The 18,423-nt window shown below is 43.7% G+C and overlaps 1 protein-coding gene across 4 annotated transcripts in view; it reads left to right on the forward strand.

Moving 5' to 3' along the window:
* Nucleotides 1–18,305, forward strand: part of LOC148024214 (dynein regulatory complex protein 1-like) — a 202,872-nt gene extending 184,567 nt beyond the window's left edge. For 2 of the 4 annotated variants that reach the window (XM_087693840.1, XM_087693839.1), the window contains 2 exons: nt 17,760–17,844; nt 17,948–18,305. In XM_087693840.1, coding sequence (XP_087549966.1) covers nt 17,760–17,844; nt 17,948–17,974 — 112 coding nt within the window. In that variant the 3' untranslated portion in view covers nt 17,975–18,305. The remainder of the gene's footprint in view (nt 1–17,759; nt 17,845–17,947) is intronic. The other 2 variants (XM_087693837.1, XM_087693838.1) reach the window with 1 other exon arrangement.
* Nucleotides 18,306–18,423: the final 118 nt, after the last annotated feature.

Below are 18,423 nucleotides of genomic sequence, written 5' to 3' on the forward strand. Positions count from 1 at the left end.
AGAAGGGTGATACAAGACCTCCACTAAGGACAAAGTTCTACTATAGAAAAAACAAGAGAGCTCGTAAAAATGCCACTCCCACAAGTGTCAAGCGATGGACAGAGATGCAAAGGCTGATTGCAACAAATGGTTTGGATGACATGAAAGCCCTCATAAGAGCTGAGATTCCACCAATATGTATGCTGATCCGGGTTTTTTACAAACTAGATTTCTACCACAAAATTTGGCCAAAACCCCTATCAAGAGCCTTACCATATCACTTGGGTTTACTCTTCAAGCACTAGGTATGCTACATTGCTTCTCGATTATGATAACTCTAGCAAATGGGGAAAACAAGTTCTTAGGAGGGATGTCAATGTAAAAGGTAAAAGGGATGGTTATCTTAGTGAATATGGAAATGGATTACACCTAGGAGTTGAGTGAGTGCATAGATTTTTCAAAGGACTAGCCTCCAACTATACGTGGGTTCCACCTGCATCACTAAGATTTGGAATCTATCACCATCATTAGAGAACATCTCACCCTAGTACACAAGTCAATATCCACATCATGGTGTCATTTGGATCTTACACAAAAGCTTACAAGCATGGACCTCTTCTGTCACATGCTTATATGTATATATATATATAGATATAAGGAACTAAAGTCAAAGCAGCTTTTGGAAGCCATTTTTTATAATCTCAATAACTCTCAAGGAAAAGCGAATTTCAAGAAAATTCCCACGATGCCCGATCAGTTTTGACTTGGTCTACAAAGTTGTAGAAGAAACTTTTTTCAGATTCTTCACCGATTTGAAGTTACAAAGGCGTAGACTGCTGGCTACATGCAATTTTCTTTTCTCTTTCACCACATCAACTGTCCATTGTATCCTTCTTGTAAATATATTATAATAATGTGCTTTGAGCATCCACCTCTTGTAATCTAGCTCCCTTTCTCTATTTTGTCAACCACCCCCCTTCGCTTCTTGCATGATGACCGAGGTGGGGACTTGTCCCATCCACTATTCTCCATATTTTCAAAGATGCCATACATCATCCAAGATCATGTTAATCAAGAAGATTAGCTTAATCTAATCCCTCATGGAGGCTATATAAGGAGCCCATGGAGATGTAAAGAAGAGAAATGACAATGACAAGCACATAAGTTTATTATGTAGCATAATGGCAAGCTTCCTCTACCTCTTCTCCTCTTGTCTCCCTCTCTTCTTATCTCTCTCTCTCTCATATTCTAATATGGTGTCTAGTATATATATTCTCTCTTGTGAAGTTGTGTCTTTATTCTTTTAATTCTCTTTGAGAAAAGGGATGTCCTAGCCCATCTTCCCTTTGGCTACGTGGTGCCCCTCTTTAGTTCTCTTAGTGAGGATTGGAGGTTGGATGGGTAAGAGGCAACCCATTCATCATTTCAGCCCTCATATGCCACTGTTTGACAAGGTGAGAAGTGACATGAATGCGATGCATGAAACATGGGGAAAGGAATTGAATGCTAAAATGGATGCAAACCTAAAAGCGTGCATGAAGGTGTGTGGCAACATGCAGCAAAAAGTCATGAATGGCATGGATACAAAGCAAAAAGATGTATATGGAAATTTGCAGGAGGCATTCAGGGAAGAACTAAGTGATGTTGTAGAAGCAAATAGGAAGTCATGCTCTAACGGTTAGGATGATGCAAAATATAAAGAAATCAAGGCTAACTTGCAAATGGATATGATAGATAACTTGAACAAGGTAAGGGACACTTGGAAAGCAGATATGGATGCATTGAAATCTGATACAAATGCATGCATAGCAGCCAAGGACATGGAGATTGCTGAACTTAAAAGGCAATTAGAGTCATGTAAGAATGAATTAGTGACATACAAGTCAATGATGGATGCACAAACAACAATGCCAAATGCATCAGAATTAAAGAAAGAGGTGGAAAGTTTTAAAAAATACATGCACACATGGGTGAATGTGGTAGAGGGAGCTCAAAAGAAAGTAGAAAGTGTTCAACAAACAATGAACGAAAATGCACAATGGACTGAGGTAGTCAGAAGAAACAAAGGGGTGCCTCAGAACAAAGTCGAAATGATGAACGCAACACTAGAGGAGGAAGCAAAGAGGAAACTTTGTGCATTGTGTGTACGTGTGCTAGGGTGGGCTAAAAAAGGAAACCCCCAAGAGGATGCTAAAACACTTTGTGCTAAGATGGGTGCAAACAAGACATGCATTATGGATGCTTGGAGGATAGGTGATCCAAATGACCAAAGAGGTTGGATCCTCATGCTGAAATTTGCAGACATGGATAGCGAAAGGGCCTTCTTATCAAAAAGAAAGGCTTTGAAGGGTGAAAAGATTTACCTCGATGAGGATCTCACACCCGCACAGTTAGAGCACAGAAGAGCTTGCATGCCAAAAGTGTTGGAGGCATGTAAAGAAGGCAAGTATGCTATGTATAGAAATGGCAAAGTAATCATAGCAAAACGGAGGTCACAATGACAATACAAGGCCTATGAGACGTTAAAGATGTCCCTTTGGAATTGTAATGGTTCAATGAGACTCGATGTAGATTATTTTGAAGACACTTTTTGTGGGATAGATATGGCTATATATACAGAGACACATCAATGTACAAATTCTAGATTACCGAATGTTGTGGAATACAAATGGGAGAGCATATTTAGACCTCAACCCTATAGAGTAGGAGGAACCAGGGGGTCAAGAGGGGTGGCTATTCTTTATCATGAGAGCCTCCAAGACATGATTCACGTGGTGTCATGAGATGTCCATTCTAGATGCATGTGCGTAAGGCTAAGGATAGTGCACCCAAGGGATCTATATGTTGCGATATACTACTTTCCACCTACCTCTTCAACATTTGCTACTGTGGAGAGATCACCATTTAAAGTACTACATGAAGATATTATGAGATATGCAAGTATTGGGGAGATACTACTAGTGGGAGACTTTAATGCTCAAACAGAGAGTGAGTAGTCCGCCTTTTATGATACTGAACATGAAACGTTTAAGGAATTTGCATTGGATGAACTAGGGCTTGCCAAGACATCTCAAGATAAAGAGGTGGCAGCATACACAACCATTGTATCTTTGATGTACTTAGTTACTCTTCACAGAGTTTCTTGCACTTGGTATTTACCTTAGGGGGACCTTCTCCGAGGTGTTATTAATAGAGTTCTCTTTTCTTGGGAAAAGAAAAAAACAGATGACAGCATATGGATCCCATCTGCTAGCTTTGGGAAGTGCTCACGGATTGGCTATATTCAATGGCCTATTAAGATGGCCGGGAGTGAATGCTTTCACTTGTTGGAATAGCAAAAAAGAGGCCAATGTGGTGGACTACGTAATGGGCTCGCCAGCATTAATTCCAGAAATTAAGGATTTTGAGATATCTAATAAGCCGATTAGTATAGCGGCCGACCTTGCGATCCTAAAATTTACTCTAGCATGTAGTTAGAGACAAGAAACATACACACACTCACACACATTCCCACATTATGAATTTCTAGAGCAAGCATCGCATATCTATAGTGATGCAGTACGAGAGGGCTTAAGTCAACTAGACCAACATGAACCATTGGAAGATGTCACTAGATCTCTAGCGAAGGTTTTACATGCTGCAGCTTCAAAGGCATTCTCATGTAAGATGGGCCCTACTGCAATACGCAATTGTATTGCCCCTCAAAATGCTTGGTATGATTATGAGTGCAGATAGACTAGGACCCTAGACTAGGACCCGCCTATTTAGCCAAACTAGAGTTAGAGATGTATCAACTCTTTTTTAGCAGAGACAGTAAGAGGGCATGGAGGAAATTTCAAAGGAGACAACCCCCAATTCAGTTGACATCACCTGTGGTTTGGCATAAACATCCCTAGGACACTATACGATGTTCCATCACAAGAGTAGATACCCTATCTATCAAACTCTAGGCCAACACAGTGTGGTTTCTTTACAGAAAAGATGGTGAGATATGCCATTTGGAGGTTGAAGAATGGGAGAGCACATGATCAAGATGGCCTTGTGGTAGAGTGACCACACAATAGTAACGATTTTTAAGAGTGGAGATCCATTTGTGGCTAGCAACTACCACACTATTATGATTGGCCATATGCTAGCAAAGATATATGCCTCTATTGTGGAGCATGTGTTGAGTCAATGGGTTGAAACAAAAGAAAACACGGTCTACAAGACAAGGTGGTTTTCACCACGGATACAATACACTAGACCATATATTCACGCTAAGGGCCTTGATTGAGGAGGGATGATTCGAAGGTAAAAAATCTAGTATTGTTTTGTGGACCTGCACAAAGCCTTTGATACTATGCCATGTTCAAGACTCATGCAAAGGTTGCAAGCCATTGGGGTCCCAGAGGATATGCAGTGGTGTATTTATGCATTGTATGAAACTATGACAGGGAGAGTACAAGTGCTTGGAGGCACAACAAACTCAGTTTCTAGCACGGTGGGCGTAAAGCAAGGCTGTCCCCTCTCTCTTTTGCTGTTTGGATTGTACATTGACGAGATTTCTGATTATATGCAAAGATGGAGTGGTATGGGAGCCAGCTTGGTTGGGGTACTGATACCAACTTTGTTATATGCTCATGATATGGTGCTTATCTCAAATTCACCAGAGGGACTACAATGGCATCTAGATGCATTGCATGTGTTCTGTGAAGATAAAGGTCTCAAGGTTAATCTTGAAAAGACTAAAATCATGGTCTTTAACACCTCAGCAGCTTGGGTGACACGCTCAGAGCACCACTTTATGTATGACAGTCAGCCTATGGAAATGGTTTGACAATATGTTTACCTGGGGGTCACTTTCAAGGGGCCACAGTTTTCATGGAAGGAGATTTCAAAGGCTAGGCTTGCACAGGCATATGCAGCTTTGGGTACTCTAGAGCGATAGTGTGCACACATACAGTTTCAAGAGCCCCGTACCAAATTGTGGCTTTTTGACACTTTACTTATGCCCACACTACTCTATGGGGCAGCCATTTGGGGCCCAAGCCTTTATCATACTAGACGGATGCCACTTATGGACTATGACAGACCGGAAGCACAACATTATGATGGCTGGGAACACATGGAAAGACTGCTAGTCATGATGATAGCACGTATGATAAGGGCAAAAGCCTTAGTACCACAGGAGATCATCCGGGCAGAATTAGGCACTGCACACATGTTAGTTGAGGCATTATTCCAAGCAATTACTTTCCTCCAAAGGATATGGCACCTCTTGAAAGACCGATATCCTAAACTAGTGCTTGAGTCTTCAAGGCAACTTGTAGCATAGGGAGATAGATAGTGTTGGTATGCACATATGAGCACGTGACTGAATTTACATGGCATGAGTACAGATAGACTACCACCGTTTGATTACAGCCTCGACCCCTACTTTGAGCCTCAATCGTGTAGAGCTGAATAGTGTGATCAGGGAAGGCATCACTAAAGTGGAGACAGAAAGGACTTGGTCCAAGTCCCCATTTCCCATTAGGCATGAAAATGGCACAATACCAATGTCACTTCTTGCAGTTTTCTCATGACGGCTTCATAGTGAGGCCAATATACATGGATGCTCAACTTTCCCACGGACTCCGAGTTGCTATTGGTCAAATCCGCACCTCATTGCATCAACTAATGATTGAGACAGGTCGATGGAGCCATATTGCAGCCAATGAGAGGATGTGCCAGCTTTGTGAATCGGAGCCAGAGACGGAGGAGCACTACATTTGTAGATGTGCTGAATATTAGGATATCCGAGGCTGCTATCATTGCCTCTTTAAGGAGGGCTTTGGACCACTAAGACGGGTGATGGACTATGAGGACCAAAGATGTTTGGGCCTTTTCTTACTGGAGCTCCAACGACGCAGAGCATTATTGTTATGGGATAGGAGGCGACCCAACATCGTCCACCCCTCCAAAGAGCAATTACAAACTATTTCAGCATAGCCGAACCCTTCGTGGCAACCACCCCAGACACTACATCTCCTACTGATAGGCGTTGTCAAGATACAGCATCAAGAAGCATCACAGTTGACAAAGCTACAACGTTACATAGAGCACGACGCCCTAGAGTACCTATTCGGCAACATAGGCATGCCCATATGCGCCACATTTGCATCACGATTGCTCATTAGAGAGGCAGATTGGCATGATGACTCAATCAGAGGTAGTTTGCAGAGTCTTGGTGGATTCCATAGACTGAGGGGGAGATACTCTACACTCTTGATCTTTTTAAACTTAGTTTTTTCCAACTTTTTCAATTTCCAGTTCCTAAAGGCTGAGCAGAGCTGGGCAGAACTTGAGCAGAGCTGAGCAGGGCCAATGCTAGCCTGATACCAAATGTGAGGGAGGACAGGATTGAAGCTCAGCATAGAAACCAATAGACAGTAGAGAGTGAAGCATGGCACCCAATGCGATAGACTGAAAGAGTGTAAGCTAAAAGTACAAGGTACAACACTTAAACCTTAGGTTTGTAGGGGGGTGTTCACACCTGAACACGGTAAGTGCCCGTAAGTGTGTGTCATAAGCACATACAAAATAATACCATAAGTCTAGGGGAAAAAACCTCTCCAACCGAGAGTAAAAAGTGCCCCAGTGTCCTACTGATCACCAACACTCCTATGTGAGCGTAGGCATAAGTGAGGCATGAGTGAAATACCCAACACAAATACGTCATTGAAAGCCTGATATGTATCAAGACCAGCAAGGGATAATTCTAATTTTTCATCGAAAACCACATCCCTACTAACAAATACCTTCTTAGAGACAGGATCATACAATCTATATCCTTTGCTCTCACTACTAGGTAAGCACACATAACTGCTTCCATCCAAAAACTGTGTGGCAAGCTCTTTGCTTTTAGCATACATTTGGCCATCTCCATGAGTGACTAATTCTTCCTCTCTGCAACCCCATTTTGCTATGGAGTATATGTCAGATGGGAGAGGATCGAGGTGCAGCTGAAGTGCAGTAGACAGTGTGAGAGTGAGAGACAGAGTTGAGCACGACACCCAATGCAATAGTACTGAATAGAGTGTTAGCTGAAAGTACAAATGATAACCCTTATACCTTAGGGTTATAAGGGGCTGTTCACACCCGAACACAGTAAGTCCCCGTAAGTGTGCACCACAAGCACATACAAAATAGTACACATAATCTGGGGGAAAAAACCTCTCCTACCGAGAGTAAAAAGTGCCCCAGTGTCCTAGTGATCACCCTCACACTCCCATATGAGCGTAGGCGTAAGTAAGGCGTGTGAGATACCCAACAAACCCCCCTGGAGTGAAGAGTGATCAAGTGTACAAGGATCATCCGCCACCAAAGGGCGTCAAATTCAAAGCATCGCGAAATGCTTCAAATTTGTCTCGTGGAAGAGATTTGGTGAAGATGTCTGCCACATTGCTGGTGGTAGGACAGTAGACAAGGCTGATATCACCTGCATGTAGCCTCTCTCTGACAAAGTGGTAGTGAATCTCTATGTGTTTCGTGCGAGCATGAAACACAGGGTTCCGTGCCACTGCAATGGCACTCTGACTGTCAGTATATAAAGGAGTAGGCTCCGTAACAGATACATCCAAATCAGCAAGTAAACGTCTAAGCCATACGCACTCAACTGCAGTAGTGAAGGCTGCCTTGTACTCAGCTTCACATGACGACGTGGCAACAGTGGATTGTTTCTTGCTAAGCCAAGAAATGCATGACGAGCCAAGAAAGAAACAATTGCCACTAGTGGAGTGACGAGTATCAAAATCACCAGCCCAATCAGAGTCACTGTAAGCATGTAACTGCAGTGGTCCCCCCTTGGCATAAAGCAATCCAAGAGTTCTAGTACCCTGCAAGTAACGAAACACACGCTTCACAGCTTGCCAATGCGACATACGAGGCTGATGCATGTACCTGCTCAAAACTGAAACGGCAAACTGTATGTCTGGCCGAGTGTGGCATAGATAGATGAGACATCCCACTGCTGGAGCATAAGTATGGATATCAAACAAATCACTGTCATCATGTAATGACAGTTTGAGCCCAGGTTCCATGGGTGTACAAACTGGCTTGCAATCCTGTAAGCCAAACTTCTCAAGAAGTTGCCCAATGTACCTTGACTGACATAATCCAATGCCTCTAGCATCATGTACAAACTGGATGCCCAAGTAATAGTGCAAAATACCCAAGTCAGACATGTCAAAAGTTTGCTGTAAATTATTTTTGAATGCTGAAATCTGATCAGCATGTGTTCCAGTGAGCAAAAGGTCATCTACATATAGACACAAAATCAGCATGGATCCCCCCTCTTTATGTACATAAAGGGTAGACTCAGATGGGCTGTTTACAAACCCCTGACTAAGCAAGAAAGCATCTATCTTTGCGTACCAAGCTCGTGGAGCTTGTTTCAAACCATATAGAGCTTTTTTCAGCTTGCATACTAAATTTTCTGAGCCTTCAACTGCAAAACCAATGGGCTGCTGTACATACACTTCTTCCTGAAGTTCCCCATGTAAGAATGCAGTCTTTATATCCAGCTGATGCACTTTCCAACCAAAATGTGCAGCCAAGGCAATCATAGACCGAATGGTCGTCATACGGGAGGTAGGAGCAAAGGTCTCCTCATAGTCAATGCCCTTTTTCTGTGCGTAGCCTTTAGCTACCAGCCGTGCCTTGTACTTATCTATGGATCCATCTGCATTCCTTTTCAATTTGTAGACCCATTTCGTACCAATGGCACGCTTGCCAACTGGCAAAGACACCAAATCCCAAGTATGATTCTTATGAATAGAATCCAATTCAGCTTGCATGGCTGCCATCCAATGCACACTATGTCGTGCATCCTCAAAACATTCAGGCTCCTCATTATCATGAGTACATGCTGCCATAACAAACTCCACGGAATGTGCTGAATCATGCAGTCGAGTTTGCCTTCGAGTACGACCAGCCAAGGGTGTTTCCAAATGACTATCTCTCATAGTCTGCGTGTACCATCTAGGCACCTGTCTTGCTTCCTGACTGTGTACAAGTTCCTGCTGAATTTCAGTTTCAACAATGTGCTGATTTACTGCATGTTCCATAGGAGCAGCTGGCTGAACATTAGGTTCATTTGCTGAAGTACCAGCTGAATCACCAAATGTGATGGGCAGCAGCCCTTCAAAGACATCACGGGCAGCCTGATATGTATCAAAACCAGCCAAGGATAATTCTGATTTTTCATCAAATACAACATCCCTGCTGACAAAAACCTTCTTGGTCACGGGATCATAGAGTCTGTAGCCTTTGCTTTCGCTGCTATATCCCATAAAGATGCATTTTACAGCCTTGTTGTCCAACTTCTTTCGAAGTACCTGTGGAATATGGGCATATGCAAGACACCCAAAAGTACGGAAGTGGCCAACAGAAGGTTTGCGGCTGTGCCAAGCCTCAAAAGGTGTGACGGTTTTCAAGGCCTTGGTAGGGCATCTGTTCAAAATGTGGCAAGCGCACATGACGGCTTCCATCCAAAAACTATGAGGCAAACTCTTTGCCTTCAGCATACATCTGGCCATCTCCATGAGTGACCGATTTTTCCTCTCTGCTACCCCATTCTGCTGTGGAGTATATGCAGTAGTGTACTGATGGATAATGCCCTTCTGCTGCAAATAAGAATTCAGCATAGAGGACATGTATTCCCCCCCTCGGTCCGAACGGAGAGTCTTAATCTTGCAACCAGACTGAGTTTCCACAAGTGCACTGAAAGCCAAAAATGCATCATACACTTCTGACTTCTTTTTCAAGCAGTAGACCCAGCACAAACGTGTAAAGTCATCAATAAATGTTACAAAATAGTAACAACCACCCAATGACTGTGTCTGCATGGGCCCACAAACATCCGAATGCACAAGCTGCAATCTGGCTGTTGCTCTAAAAGCAACATCACGGGGAAAAGAGAAACGATGCATTTTCCCCAAAATGCAACCCTCGCATAAATGCTCAGGAGGTCTCTCCAAGAGAGGTAATCCATCCAACATCTGAGTGCGCTGTAATAGCATCAAGCTGCCATAGTTTACATGCCCCAAACGAGCATGCCATAACTCTGCCTCTAACATAGCAGGAGTAAGAGTGGATGTCAAATATGCAGACTGATCTACCGAAAGAGCATCCAACTCATATAACCCATGACACAGAGAACCTGTCAAGACCAATGTCATGTGTTCCTTGTCACGGACCATGCAACGGTCATCATCAAAGATGACCTGCAAACCACAACGTGCCATAGAAGAAATGGAAAGCAGATTCTTCTTAATGCCAGGCACATACAAAGCATCCTGTAGGCGGAGAATAGAGCCATCAATGGCTGTAAGCTGAATCTCCCCAATACCACGAACAAGGTATGATGCATTATTTGCACACTGAACAGACTTCCCAACGGGAGGTGCACCAAGAGAAGCAAACAAATCTCTACGAGATGTGATATGCCGTGAAGCACCACTGTCAAAGAACCAAGTGTCAGCATCTTCTGTAGAGCTAAATGCTCTATCAGCCCAAGAGACATCATAACTGCAAGTGTAAAAACAATAGTCCCTGTCTGCAACAAAGGACGCGGACTCACTAGCAGTGGAAGGAGCTGCAGAAACAGACATCCCTGACTCCTTCTTCTTCTCTTTGGCGATGCGCTTCCTGCACTCAGTGATGTAGTGGCCAGGCTTCTTGCAGTAATGGCATTTTCCTTTCTTGGCTTGCGTGCCCCCCTGTTTCTGACTTGTCTGTGAAGTGTTACTACTACCAGAACTCTGCGAAGCATTTTTCCCTTGGCTGTTTTTACCCTTCTGCCTTGACATAAAAGCCTGCTCAGAGGCTATACCATCCACACCACTGTTCCGTCTAGTTTGTTCCTCCTCTAGAAGCAAACTGACAAGCTGAATGAAAGTGATGGGCTCTTTCGAAATCCTCATAGTGAGGTTCAAGGCAGTATGAAAAGCCAAGTAAGAGGGAGGCAGTGAATTCAATGTCGTAGAAATCAGCTGCGCATCTGAGTAGTACTCATCCACATTCATGAGTTGCTCCCGTAAGTCCTGAATTTTGTTGAGATGATCCTGCATAGAATCACCCTCATTCATCTTTAGAGTCTCTAGCTCTTTCTTCAAGAAAGAGATGCGAGTCTCATTCTTTCCTGCAAACATCTGCTCCAATATCAACCAAGCTTCTTGTGAAGAAGCTGCTGAACGAATATGAGGAATGATAGAACGCTGAACTGCCAATGCAATCAGCGACATAGCCTGTGCATCCCGTGTATCCCAAGTTTTCTGAGCTGCAGTTCTTGGGGGAAGTGGCTGAGCGGGGTGAGGTGGAGGGGGCTGAGGTTGCCCTCTTGCACGTCCTCCTGGAGGAGGAGTAGCGGGAGCCACAACTCCCGGTCGTGCTTCCTCTCCACTGACATAATCCCACAAATTTTTGGCCACTAATACATTCTTCATCATGAAAGACCAAAGGGAATAATTGTTCCCATCCAATCGGTCTTCCTTGGACACATAGGTGAATACATCTCCTCCCTGATTTGCCATTATTTCCCAAAAGGCAATAGAGCAATGTCAATGCAGTACGGGCTGGAAATCTGCAAATTTCCAGAAATTGCAGCAAACACAAGTCTGCAATTAATGTGCAAAGGATACTCTGTCAAAAAAAAACTGTCACTGATGCACGCTTCCCAAGGTGCAATTAGTGCTCAGCAGCACTAAAACATCAAAAGCCCCAAAATTTTCTGCCCAAAATTTCTGTCACAAATGTCTGTTACAAAAGCCCCAAAATGTGCATTCAATGTGTCACAGACAGACACAGCACGTTTCCCAATGCTGAAAACTGAACCTGCTGTTCAGCACGTTTCCCAATGCTGAACCTGAACCTGTTGCACGAACTCCTGTGTAAAAGAAAAGTGCAGAATGTTACCTCTGCGTGTTGACGACGGGCACGATTCCCGAGGTAATGACTGCTGGGTACAGTCGGACTGACGCACAGGTACAGGCGTGCAGGTCCAGTGACACGCGCAGGCAGGACTGGGCGCGCGCTGGGCTGAGGAGGCGGCACCCAGGACTGGCTGGTGGAGACAGGTGGCGCGCTGGCAGCTGGAGCTGACGGCACAGGCTAGCTCAGCGCAGGGAGGCTGCGCAGGCAGACTGACAGGCGAAGGGGCACTCTGGGCAGACACAGGGCAGAGGACTCGCTGGGCAGGGGTGGCAGCACGCAGGTACAGGAGGCGCGAGCTGGGCAGAGGTGGCAGCACGCAGGTACAGGTGGCGCTCTGATTGTTGGAGCTGCACGCTGGGCAGAGGAGTCGTCTGGTGCTGCGCGCTGACGGACTGACAGGCGCAGGCAGGACTGGGCAGGAACAGGCGGCTGGGGCAGAACTGGCGGTGGCTGCAGACTGCAGACTGAAGACTGCTCAGAGCTGAGCTCTGATACCAAATGTCAGATGGGAGAGGATCGAGGTGCAGCTGAAGTGCAGTAGACAGTGTGAGAGTGAGAGACAGAGTTGAGCACGACACCCAATGCAATAGTACTGAATAGAGTGTTAGCTGAAAGTACAAATGATAACCCTTATACCTTAGGGTTATAAGGGGCTGTTCACACCCGAACACAGTAAGTCCCCGTAAGTGTGCACCACAAGCACATACAAAATAGTACACATAATCTGGGGGAAAAAACCTCTCCTACCGAGAGTAAAAAGTGCCCCAGTGTCCTAGTGATCACCCTCACACTCCCATATGAGCGTAGGCGTAAGTAAGGCGTGTGAGATACCCAACAGTATAAGCAGTTGCTATGGAGTATGCGCAGTACTAGACTGATGAACAATGCCTTTCTGCTTCAAAAAATAATTCAGCATAGAAGACGTGTATTCCCCCCCTCGGTCTGAATAGAGATTCTTAATCTTGCAGCCAAATTGATTTTCAGTAAGTGCAATAAAAGCCAAAAATGCATCGTACACTTCTAACTTTTTCCTCAAAGAGTAAACCCGGCAAAAGCAAGTAAAGTCATCAATAAAAGTGGCAAAATAGTAACAGTCACCTAATGACTTTGTTTGCATAGGGCCACGTACATCCGAGTGCACAATCTGTAATCTGGTAGTTACTCTAAAAGCAACATCATGAGGAAATGAAAAACGATGCATTTTTCCCAAGATGCACCCTTCGTATATATGCTCAGGTGGTCTCTCCAAGAGAGGTAAACCATCAAGCATCTATGTATGCTGCATAAGCACCAAGCTACCATAGTTTACATATCCCATGCGAGCATGCCATAACTCTGCTTGAGAGTAGACGCTAGATACACTGACTGATATTGATGATGGACTACCTAGCTAGATGGATCTGCGCGTCTACACTTAGCATATCAGTTGTCATTATGATCCTCGCATGGCTACTAACTTAACGCTTATTATATTTGATTTGTTGCACCTACCTACAGCAGCTAACATAGTTATAGTGCACCTCGATTAGTATAGTCAGTTATGTAGTGTTTGACTCAATAGGCCACTTTCCTTTATGTTGTATCGTATCTATACTTCGTATACATTGTATTGTGTATTAAAGAAGAAGAAACCAACAAGAAAACGCGTTGGCCTCCATCTCCCTTCTTGTGTTTTTGAGTGAGCTTCCTCGTGTGTATGGTGTGTGCTTGGTGCAGTAGCTCAAGCAAGTCCCCCCACTCAATTCGTGATAGGTGGAATCCCTTGGGAGTTCATATAGTACGTCCTTCTTCTTCATGAAGGTCATCCTCTCCATCTCATCTCAAAACCTCAAAATAACTATGTGCTTCTTCATGAAGGTCATACTCTCTATCCCATCTTGGAACCTCAAAATGAGAGTGCGCTTTTGGGCTTCTTTCTCAACTCTCTAGGATTTGGGAAAGGAGTGTATCTTCCTCTTTGTATCCGAGGCATATGCACAAATTCTTACCCTCCTCATAGAATGATGATCTCTCTTTCTCAAGTGTGCCATTTACCCTTACACTCAACCACCTTGCTTTTGAGAGAGAAAGAAAGAAAGAAAGAAAGAAAGTTATATTAACGTCTTCTAAAGGCCAAAACTGGCCTATGAGACAAACTGTGATACAACTGATGAGGTCCAGCTATCCAAAATAAAAGTGCTGAATGAAAATCTAAAAATTGGAAACTGAAAATACGGTGTTGTGAGTGTGATAAGTGTCGTGTATGTGTATGTGCGTATGTAGCTCTGGTACTCCAGATAATGGCTGCAAAAGGGGAACAAATGTCGGCTGTGATAGGGGAACAACTGTCGGCTGTGATAAAGTGGTGCGATGTGTATATGTAACAGATGCAGGGAGAAATACTATCCTGGGATGTAGTAGCAGTCGTCGAAGTCGCTAATAGCAGGTGATCCCTCCTGGATGCAGGATGTGGTACATCGGCGGTGGAGAAAGAGCAAACTGGAGATCTGAGATCCAATGTGTCGAGTGTCGTCGGATCTCAGTCTGCTGTCGATGTAGATCAAGAATCCTCCGGATCTCCTGTCGGTGTGGCTGTGGGGTCCGAAACCCACGGATCCTCGTGCGGCGTCGGGTACGCTGGTCCTCAGCCTATTGTAGTGTGAGCCCGGAGGTCTGGCTGGAGGCTGGTACAGTAGCTCTCACTCTGTCTGTCTGAAAGAACTGTGTAATAGTCGTCTGGGTGGGCCCCTCTCTGACTGGGACCCGCTGTGTGCTCTGCTCTCTGATGTGCCATGCCTCTCCCAGAAAACGGCCAAATGATCTCTGATCCATATCAGTCATACATCCTTGAAGTGAGCTGCTCAATGTGTATCTAGATCTCAACTCTGAGTATGCCGGGCATCTGAGAACAAAATGCTCCTCACTCTCCACCTCTGATCTGCAAAGGGGGCATATCCTCTCCTCCCGCGGGATGCCACTGGCTCTGCCACTCTCAATCATAAGCTGATGTGATGATACCCTGAGCTGTCCAATAAGAACTCTCAATCGATGTGGCATATAGATCTGCATATATCTCGGAATCTCTATGAATCCCTGCTCTGATATCCTCAAGAACTGTGTATAATAATGTGCCATCTTCGATGGCAGTGGCTGTGCAGGGCTGACCCATGTCCTCTGTATATAAATATGCCATATCTCATGTCTGATAACTCTGTTCCTCTCACAGAGAGAGAGGGTGTAAGTGGGAGCCTGAGTATCATATAGAAGAGGTGGGAGTCTATCAATGTCCAGCCCATGTCTGTTAAACCAAGCTCTAGTCCGTGCATACCTTGACGTGGTATCCCCCGCTCGAGCCATCTCCTGAGATGCCATATATGCTCTATATGCAATGCGATCTTTGTCCATATCCTGAAATCTGTGTAGGAAGCAGACTGTCTGAAATAACGCCTCGACTAGCATGGGCGGTGTGGCAAGCTCTACTTGCACAATGTCATGTGGGACTGAGGCCTTGCTGCGAATCAATCTAGATATCATGATCACCTGAGGTCTCTCCATCAATGTCCATACATAATCAGCAAGACCTGCCCCCCATATAGCTGCTCCATACATCAGTGCTGGAGTGACTAGAGTATCAAAGAGCCACCCCTTGGTGCGGGGCTCCTGGAAATGTGCCTGATAACACTGTCGCTCCATAAGAGCCAATGCTGAGTATCCTCTAGTGAGGCGGTCACGAGCTGCCTGTGTCATCGAGAAAGTCCCTGAAGCTGCTGTAAAGGTGACTCCCAAATATACATATGATCCAGTGACCTCAATACTCCCTCCTGCTACCATGAAAATACTCTGTCTGCGTATCTGAGCTGATGTATGGAATATAAGAACTCTACTATCTCATCAATGTATAGCCCAAATAGAGTCGGTGAGAGTGGGCATCCTTGCTTCACACCAATTGTGTTCACAAGGGGATCTGATATACCTCCCGGACATCTGACTCTGCCAGTAATCCGCTCATATAGTGCATAAATACCCCACATCATGTCATCATCCACCCCCAGATCAAGTAGGCGTCTGAAAAGCCTCTCTCTCGGAACCATGTCAAAGGCTTGGCGGAAATCCACAAAGCAACAGTACAATCTCTGTTTCTTCACTCGTGTCTGGTCGATCAGACAACGGAGAGTGAAGATGTGGTCTATGGTAGAAAATGCCCGTCTGAACCCTGCCTGTCCGGGTGTGCGCATGCACTCTCTCTCTGCCAGCGTGCTGAGCTCCTCCTCCATCACCGTGCCATAAAGTTTGGACAAAACTGGCCCAATCATGATGGTCCTATATGTGTTAGGATCCATAGGATCCCCTGACTTGTGGATAGGTACAATGGTGTGCTCTGTCCACGAGTCAGGGAACCCCTCAGACAATGCACGGTTGAAGAGGTGAGCAATGAGTGGAGCCAATGTGTCTCTGCCATATATAATATGCTCTGCCTGAAGATCAAACTGGTCTCGACCGCGGCCATGTTGTAACCGTGAGATAGCATGTTTCACCATACTAGTGGTGAAAAAGGATGAAATACCTGGTCTCGGTGTACATGGTGTGGGTATCAGCGGCTGTGCGGGTACATGATATAAACTCTGTGCGTATCCATGCCATACTGCAGGGTCGTATCGGTGTGGGTGAGCGTGATTCTCTGATCTACCTCCATGCCTCTGCACAAGGAGAGAGAGAGAGAGAGAGAGAGAAAAGAAGAAGAAGAAGAAGAAGAAGAAAGAGTATATTAGCATCTCTAAAAGGCCAATGTGGTCTACGAGACCAAACCAATACATACAATGACATGCGTCTCTCATCTTAAAAGGTAAAAGATATGGCTATCAGAATAGAAATTATGCAATATTCTATGTAAAATATGCATGTGGTATAAATGTAAATAATAATACTAAGTTAAGGAGGAAAAGAAGAAAAGAGGAATGGTAGAAATGTTTTTTTTCCTTAGTGAAGCATATGGATAGAGTGAAAGAGAATGAACTTTGGTTAAAAAAAGGGTTAATAATGTGGTAATGTAGAGATGGCCATACAAATTAATGTGATATTTTGTTACAGTTAGAAAAGTTTAAGATCATGTATTAAGTTAAGATTTTTGTTTGAAGAGCTCCTATTAGATGCCCCCTATCACAAGAACAATGACTGAGCATGGTCTTGGAAAATTGTCTCAAACTTATACATTACAAGTGGAGCACTCTCATTAGTTTCCTTTCTTTTAATGGATTCGGTTTTGCCAAATCTAGTGTACTAGAAGTGCTTTTATCATTTGTTGAAGAAATTCATGGCTTTATTGGTTACATTACAAGCTTGTAAGTTTGCTAGGTGGCTTCTATGATGTTGGCAATGGTCATTATCCATGATGAGGCTACTTCATGTTTAGAGATTATTGATGACTTCGATCAAGTTTGTGTCATGATGCATGAGAGAGAGAGAGAGAGAGAGAGAGAGAGAAACTTCTACTTGGGCCAAAATTGGCCTATGAGACAGACAATGTACAATGATGATTGTCGCTGAGTATTAAAGTATGATATATTGATGTGTCATTTGTGATGGAAAGATGTGATTTGTGATGGTGATACACAATGCCAAGAGAAACTATTAAGGTATACAATATAGGATAATGTGAGTACAGTAGAGAGAGAGAGAGAGAGAGAGAGAGAGAGAGAGAGAGAGAGAGAGAGAGAGAGAGAGAGAGCTTGATAATCAAAATCAGTCCAATAGTTCTTAGGCTATGTAATGGGTATTGAGGTATTCAAGTATATTTATCATTAGCAATGAAGTGTCCTAAAGTCTTTCTCAACCATATGCTTGTTCAGGGGAAAATTAATGCATCAAGTTCATTATCTTTCTCAAGAGAGAGAGGCTCTACATATGGCATTAGAGCGTTGCACATCATCCAAGGTATTTCTAGTATAGTAGTTCTCAAGCAATATTTTTCAAATGTGTAATGCTTCTCAATATCACGATGAATTGGATCTTCTAAATTTTGAGATGTTTTTTGCAGGTTGAGGTACAAAAAATAGTTTCGTGACTAATCTTGTAAGAATTGATGCCAAATTCTTATTCAATGCAAAAGAAGCATTTCAATTCTTAAAATTCTATCTATGAAATTATGTTGGCAATTTACCCTTAACATTTTCTATTCAACTCTTAACACAAAATATTGGGAAGGAGTTCAAGTTACAAATGCCTTAGAAGGTTAGGGTATAAGTTTATATCAATCAAGTTTCCCTTAACTTAGAATTTTGAAATTCTTACAATTTTGATCACGTTGTAAGCTTTTAGATGAACCTCTCACTTTTTGTATGACATAAGTTCTTGTTAGCAATACATACATACATTAAGGTACTTATTAATGCATACATTAAAATAACAAAAAGACCAAATGTCACAAGAATTTAATCTAAAATTTTAAGTTTGGATATTATGATTCTATTAAAGAGGGTGATAGAATGCATGCAAAGATGTTATGAGAAAAAA

The sequence above is a fragment of the Lygodium microphyllum genome, chromosome 15 (assembly GCF_053477565.2).
Source record: "Lygodium microphyllum isolate KBCC chromosome 15, Lygodium_microphyllum_v1.1.10, whole genome shotgun sequence".
Classification (NCBI taxonomy): Eukaryota; Viridiplantae; Streptophyta; class Polypodiopsida; order Schizaeales; family Lygodiaceae; genus Lygodium; species Lygodium microphyllum.